This window comes from Myzus persicae, unplaced genomic scaffold (assembly GCF_001856785.1).
Source record: "Myzus persicae strain clone G006 unplaced genomic scaffold, MPER_G0061.0, whole genome shotgun sequence".
In the NCBI taxonomy this organism is placed as follows: Eukaryota; Metazoa; Arthropoda; class Insecta; order Hemiptera; family Aphididae; genus Myzus; species Myzus persicae.
In genome coordinates this window covers 487633-495457 of record NW_019104322.1, presented here as the reverse complement: position 1 = coordinate 495457, position 7825 = coordinate 487633, and the positions used below count along the sequence as shown (strand labels likewise).

The following is a 7825-nucleotide window of genomic DNA, read 5'->3' as shown; positions in this document are numbered from 1 at the left end:
GATTATTTTAAATACTTCTGAAAAGTATTTTAAAAGTATTTGAGTAATTACTTAAATACTTTTTAAAAATGTTTTTTACAACACTGACTCTGTACTATATCCACTGCCCAGCAAAATAGTACCCTGCACTACCACGAACCCACCAATTTTTTATCTAGGATACTTGCCCGAAAAATGCTCGGTCATGCTGCCACAGTCTGTAGCATTCTTATAAATTGTATCGTCCATTATTATAGTAATAGGTACATCAAATTTCTAAGGTACTATGAAATAAACGAATAACAAGTAAACAGAATTTATAATTAAATAATTTTAATCATTTCACTCATATTTTGTAAAACATTGTATCTACAAGTTACATTTTAGATTTAGGTGTACATAAATAAAAGATTAGTATTTTTCCTAACTCTAGCAGTACAAAAGTATTCTGAAAAAAAAAGTATAATTAAAACAAAGTTTAGAACCAAAATTGTTTTATAAATGCATAATTATACTTGACTTTTATTTGAGGAATTATAAAAAACAAATTACACATTAATTGTAAAAATTTGTAAAAATTTGTTAAAAAGTTGTATGACAGTACAAAAAAATGTAAATAAATGTAGGTTATTTATCAAGGTTAGATACTATTGAAATCTTTTAATCCTTTGATTACATTTTTTTTTTGTTTTTACATACAACGTATCACAAATGTATGATATGTTTAAAAGCGTTTCAATGTAAAATTTTCAAATATCTGTGATACACTCTGTATAATATGTAGTACTGTAGTGTATTACTGTACTATATACTATGTTAAAGTTATATTTAAACATATTAAAGTCTTACAAAACATGACAAAAATATATCATACACAAAACTTTTTAACAATAATCAATACACAGAAGTCTCTCAATTTAAACAAGTATGGCAAAGTGTATGAAGTATTATAGTTTATAGTTTATAATATTATGTAACATTTAAAATGTAAATCTATAAAATTATATTTTTAGACTAGATTAAATAGTTTGGATGTGTTTTTATAGTTTTGAGTATATAAAAAAATATATAGTTAGATCTTACTCTTGATAATCATAAAGGTAAAAATACAATACATTTCTACTTATTGTCGTCGACCTTAATAAAATGGCAAATATTAATCTTGATTAATCGATTGTTAATTTACATCCCCCATAGAAAAAAAAATAAAAACATCAAATCTTAGTACTAACAGACAAATAAACAAATCCCAACAATTTAAATATTGTGAACACAAAAAAAACTATATCTCAAAAAATATATATATAAATATATTATATAATATAAAACACAAACATTTTAAATGTTTATTGACAAACTAAAATAACCAATTAATAATTTTTTAACTAAAAAAAAAAAAAACAAGAACAATATTAATAATTATTAATTACAAAAAAATGTGTGCGTTTTATTCATTTTGGAATGTAAAAATTTCCAATAAAAATAATTTACTTTCTACTAGATGATTTATTATAAAAATAACATTTAAATAATTTTAATTTGATTCTGGTTTTAAAAATTTGAGTAATAAAAATCATTTAAAAAGTATAGTTGACAGAATATTGATTAATATATCGATAATTAAGTGAAAAATATTTGCAGTAAACAATGATCATCCAGAAGAAATAATTGGACAGTATAATCCTTTTACTAATATGTTTATAAAGTTGTTGATATTTTTTAATAAGTAACTCAAGGCCATACTTTTTTGAAAAGATCCATAAATGAATCATAAATCATAAAAGTTATACCAACATCCAAACACACTCTGCTAAGCCGTGGTACAGTTCCTTTGTAAAATCTAAACAAAAATATAAAATTGCTTATAAATGGAAAATTATTATTAATTTTTTTTAATATAAATTAATGTACATAAACAATTTATGTTGAGATATGAAAGAATAAAAATGTTTTGTTCATAATTAAATTAATACTTACGCCGTTGGTCCTTCTTTTTTCCATATTTGAACCATGCAGTCCACGGTGCTCTTGTACTTATGGGCTTCTAAACCTTGCATGCGTGTCTTAACAACATCTAATGGTGTATTACCGTACACACTAGCAGCACCTGCTGCCATACCAAAAACTCCAACTAATAGTTTAGGTACTGGTTTGTTAGGATCATCGCCCTTGTAGAGATTTTTTAATGCACCCATTACATAAAATCGAATTGCTTGGTTGGTACCTTGTTTCAATATTGTTGGCATCAATCCTTGGTAAACACCACTAATACCTATGATAAAATAAAATAAAATATTAATTTTTTTAAACAATTTTGATAATATGACAAATATTAACAACCAACTAAAAAGCTCAAAACCCAATGCACTAAATAAAGCATAAATATTCTCTAAACATGTGAAAAAACAAATATATTTAGTCTTTAATCTTAATACATAATATAACAAAAATAAAAGAAACAAACAGTTTTATTGGGACACATCATAATAGCTATATTAATCGAAAGTACTCATAAAGTCATAACTTACAATAATATTGGTGATAAACTAATATTATCAAAATGCTAACTATAAATTAGAATTATTTTTAAAAATACATATTATAATAACTATACAGGCGATAAATGTATGGATAAATAAGTCTTAAAAACAACACACAATTATGATGTAGAATCAGTAACTTTTTTAAGTAACATTTAAGTTGTTTTGTTATATCACCTATTATGTCCAGATGTTTTTTTACTTATAATTGTATACAATACAACTATGCGTTATAGCAGTGGTGCACAACCTGCTGCCCACGTGTGAAAGTGAAATACTTATTATAAGAAAAGTTTTTATTATTTTTATAATCAAAACAATTTATAAATGAAAGTTTCAATTTGGTTTTTAAATTTTTCTTGAACATAGTTTAACCAATTTTTTTTAAAACTAATAATTATAAATTGTTTGTTTTGACCTACATTCTAAGGTCTATAAATAACATTTCACACATATTAATGACCATTGTACAAATTCAGGAAATTCAGTTGGCCCTTAATACTGTTTTGCTTGTTCAGCTTGTTTTTTGAACAGTTAAAAATGAAACCCTAGATGAATTTGAATGCACAGACACTCGTGTTTTTAATTATGTAGAATATCAATTGTGACAAATATATGTGCAAAGTGCAATATAACTTTTTATAAATGAAAATAATATAATACTTAAAGAATGGAATAATTTATAGTAAAGTATTATTATGCATATTAACCTAATATCCTATAAGTATATAATAATAACAGTTTCATAATGAATGTTTTGTTAGTAACCTTGTTCTTTGATGATAATACTGGTCCCGTGGAAAAAACCTTTGAACCTTGGTTTTTCTAATCGTTGATCATTGATAAACTTCACTTTCACGGTTTCCATTGGGGTGACAGCAAGTATGGCTTCAGACACTCCGGCACCAAGACCGCACAAGACTCTTTGAGTAGCTGTTAATTCGCCATTGCCTCCTGTAATTTGAGTGCTAAGAGCTTCAAATGCACCAAACCTATTCATAGAATTATTTTATTAGTACATTGTATTGATAACTTAGTTTAAATGATTTTTTTTTAATTTACCTAACAGCTGATTTTGGAATGGATCCATAAAGTAACACACTAAGTCCACGATATAGACCAAATATACCATGGCTTTTCACAGTCTTTTTAACACAATCCATTATACCATTATACTTTCTAGCACCAGCTTTTTCATCGAGTTGCATTTGTGTTTTTACATATTCAGTTGGATAAGTGATACATATTTCTATACCCCCAGTAATTCCACCTATAAAACAAATAATTTAATTTCAAAAAAAATACATTTAAATTTGATGGTTTAAAGATGAATAAATTGAAATCTAGTAAAATAATAGAAGTTTATAAATTGATTATTAATTAAATGCCTATTTTATATTTGAGAATAATGGTATAACACTTATACATCACTTAACAAATAATTTTGTTCATAAAATACCTCATAAAAACTACAGACTTGAGATAAAATATGTAATTTTGTTTTAATTTATAAATTAATAAATTATAATAAAGTCAAATTTATCTGGATTTTTTAAATAACCGATTATATTTTCTGAAAAACCAATGTGTATCTATTATTATTTTTATGATGTATGAGAATTGATTAAACTAAATTTTTACTTATAACTAGCAACATAATTCTCAAAAAAAAATGTCAAGGTTAGAATGAAGAAGAATTGTGAACTTTATAGTTACCTACATATACTATTTACAAATGTGTGTATACTGTTAAGTGTAATTATTTTGATACTAGGCAGATATATAATTTGATATAATAATGGTTAAATAAATCTACTTTTAAGATAATTTGTACAGCTTTGGATTTCTTTTCAATGGTTTTTTGTTTCAGTTAGATACCTAGGTTAACATAAGTACTTTATAATATACACATTTAGGTGTATTGATTTTCATGCTAAAATAGTTTTCAATTTATTGTACAACAAAATTAGGAATTCAATATTATATACGTAAATCGGGTACCTAATTACAAAGTCAACACCAACTAAGAATGAATTAGGTAATGAAATGTGTGAAACTGTGAAATAGAATTCAAGCCTCAAGGTCAAAAAGTATATGCTCCCATTGCTCTCAATGACCTTTGTAAGGACTTTACAGTACTATAATATGATGCTTATCTAGTAACTCTATTTTAAATGTTCATAGCATTATCTATATTCTGTATAGATATCAATAAGATGTATATGCCAATAGTTCATAAATAAAAAAAATGGTATCAAGAAAGCACACAAATTCAGAAAAAATACAATTATGTTTCCAATAATATAAAACAAAAAAAAATATATTTTACAATTTATTCAACTAAAGATTAATTAATAAACATAGTAGAAAATAACTAATATTTGTTTAACATTAAATGTGAATTCTACAATAGTTAGAATATTAAGGGCATGTCGCATGTCACAGTCGAATCAACACATGTTATCTCTGTTTCTATAACTTGGCAACAATAATGTAATACAATTTATGTAAATCCAAAGCAGGGGGTATTAGCTTTAGATTAGTAGGTAATAGTATCCTAACCTATTATGAGATGTAAGGAATAAAATAATCATGTACAATTTACAGATATAAATAATGTTTAAATTTCTTTAAATTACATAAGGTCAGTGATATGTTCTGATATTAGTTTTAAAATCTACTGTTTTTGGTTATACAAAGAATAAAACTTTAGTATTATAGGATATAAAAAAATATACAAACAAATATTTTAATTTTAATTTTCTTATAACTCCTACACAACAACTGGATTAATTACTAATTAAATATAAACAAATTAAAAAAATTAAATGATGTAATGGAAATTATTGAAATTTTATTATAACTACTAATAGCTATAACTAATTAATACCTAGGAACTAATATTATTTTATTGATTAGTTGTATTGTCAATCATTTTATAGTTTTGTTGTAAGTATGTAGGTATATATAGGTAATATATTCATAATGATACTTATAGCTTAGTCAGCATTTTTAATATAGCCTATTTTGGCTAACTTTAATAAAGTGATGAAATCTAGAAAGAATTGTACTACAACAGTAAAACAACAAATATGTAAGAAACACACAATTCAAGTATGACATTCTAACAGTTATGTCAATACATATTTAAACAAAATCTAAGACATTAATCTGAGGCAAGGGGATTAATTAATAAAATACTATAAATGTCTTTAAAATAAAAAACGGAATTAAGTACAGAGGCGTTAAAGCATTAAAATTGAGATTAAAACTATAGAAATAATTTTAAATGGATGTCACTATCTTTGAATATTTAAATCTGTAAAAGAACTTAATAAATGTAAATTTTGGTTTTTATAAATGGGAAATAACACAAAACAATGGTTTGACTATTTTATTAATCTTACATAACGTCGGGATCTAACCTAACTTGGCACTTGTGTATGATTATTTGTCGTAATAGATAATAGTATGTAATATTATGTACAATATATAGGTAATATTTTACCTACATTTTATTTCTTCAGAATAAACATTATGTACATTAAATTAGTATACATTCAGTGTATCTGAAGCACTTCAACTAAATATTTTAATTTATAAGTAAACATAGGTAGGTAAATGATATTTTCTCAAGCTTCCAAGAATAAAATATAAAACTATTGGCAAGTGGCAAATAGATAAAATTACAATTTCAAATCATAGAAAATTGTAAAATTTTGAATAGATTTTATAAACGGTGAGGTACCTATAAAACTACTTATACCTAACATAGTATAGGCGATTATAATATAGGTACCTATGATATTATAATATATTTATTTATTTTAAATACCTACAGCTATTAGGTAAAATATTAGCTGCAATATTTAAATAACATCTCACCAGCAACAATGCCCTTCAAGCCCTTGTTGGATCCACCAGCTGGTGCAGCAGCTCCATACGTTGTCATCCATGGTCGGTAAAATGGGCTCACAAATTTGTTTTTTCCGTCCATTTTGTTTAAGACAAGACCTAATAATATTTATATAATTTAATGAATAAAAATTAATATTAAAAAACAGGTGCAAAAAGTGTACCGATAATAATTGTATTATTGTGTTTTTGAAATAATTGTTGCTGAATAAAATCAAATAAAAACTAGAAAAAAATAATTGCTAAATTGCTAAATAATAAATAAATAAATAAAAATCCGACGAGTCAGACAACAACTACAACCATGCTACCTCCAGCTGCAACTATTCTATAGTTGTAATTTATAATTCTACTTTCTGCCATTACCACATTAGTCAACCCGGCCAACGCCAGTGTGTGGTTATCTCGGATGAAAACGTTAGTAAATGTTGATAACAGTCCTACCGAACAGCTGGGCGCTGGCTCCCTCCCACTAGCTCGCAATGTCACTGGAAGAGCGAAGAGCTTGTCCAGTAGTGTTGTTGACTTGTTGTCCCTTGTCCATAACCAGAAATTTAATTTAGCACATCATAATAACCAGTAACTACTTGGTATATTATGGTAGGTATTAATATTAAAATATCAAATTTAATATAAATTAAATAACATGTTGGTACCTTGTTCTGTGTTGTTACTTATTGGTACTTCGGAATTTGGGTACTTTTTACTTATTTGTTTCTTGTGACATTAACCGTGGTAATATATTGTAACGAACTTAATTATATCATGCGTGGTAGGGTGTAGCCAGGAATTTCTTTCATATTAAAATAATCTTGGCCATTCCTTATAATTTATATCTACCTAATATGAATTATAAAGCGGCCAGTACTGCACGATCAATATAATTGATATCAATAAAATATATCAAAACGGTTTTGATACTTTCAATACAACCAATACACGCCAATATTGAATATTAATTAATTATATTGATCATGTATTCGTGTATGGGCCGCTTAAACCTACTCACCTACCTATACTACTGCTAGCCTGTCCTTGAAAATATTCTTTCGACCTGGCCGGGCGGGTTAGCAATGACAGCATTACAGCAAGTAAAATATTAAATAATACCTAACACCTAGTTAATTGTTATTTGTTATATTATAATAAAGCTCCTGTAGTAAATTAAGAAAGCTGCAATTATCGTAACTATTTAAAAACTAGGCCGCTTAGGGCAACCAGTCCTATTATGATTTGATGATTTGTAGGATTTGTCCGATTTTTATCGATATCCTTGTTTATCTGGACTTATCGAGGAATTTCAAATATGCTCTTTCTTACTCATAAGTATTAAATTTTTAATTTAAAAAACGTAATAACTTAACAACATTTTTGGAAAAATCATACTTTAA

General features: G+C 25.8%; 1 protein-coding gene across 1 annotated transcript; it reads right to left on the bottom strand.

Moving 5' to 3' along the window:
* Positions 1 to 1516: 1516 nt before the first annotated feature.
* On the bottom strand, positions 1517 to 6576 carry LOC111041169 (tricarboxylate transport protein, mitochondrial). Its single transcript, XM_022325370.1, has 5 exons — positions 6405 to 6576; positions 3582 to 3789; positions 3288 to 3511; positions 1957 to 2251; positions 1517 to 1819 (listed from the first exon to the last, which is right to left on the bottom strand). The coding sequence occupies exons 1-5, from the start codon at positions 6514 to 6516 to the stop codon at positions 1711 to 1713; spliced, it is 948 nt and encodes a 315-aa protein (XP_022181062.1). The 5' UTR covers positions 6517 to 6576; the 3' UTR covers positions 1517 to 1710.
* Positions 6577 to 7825: the final 1249 nt, after the last annotated feature.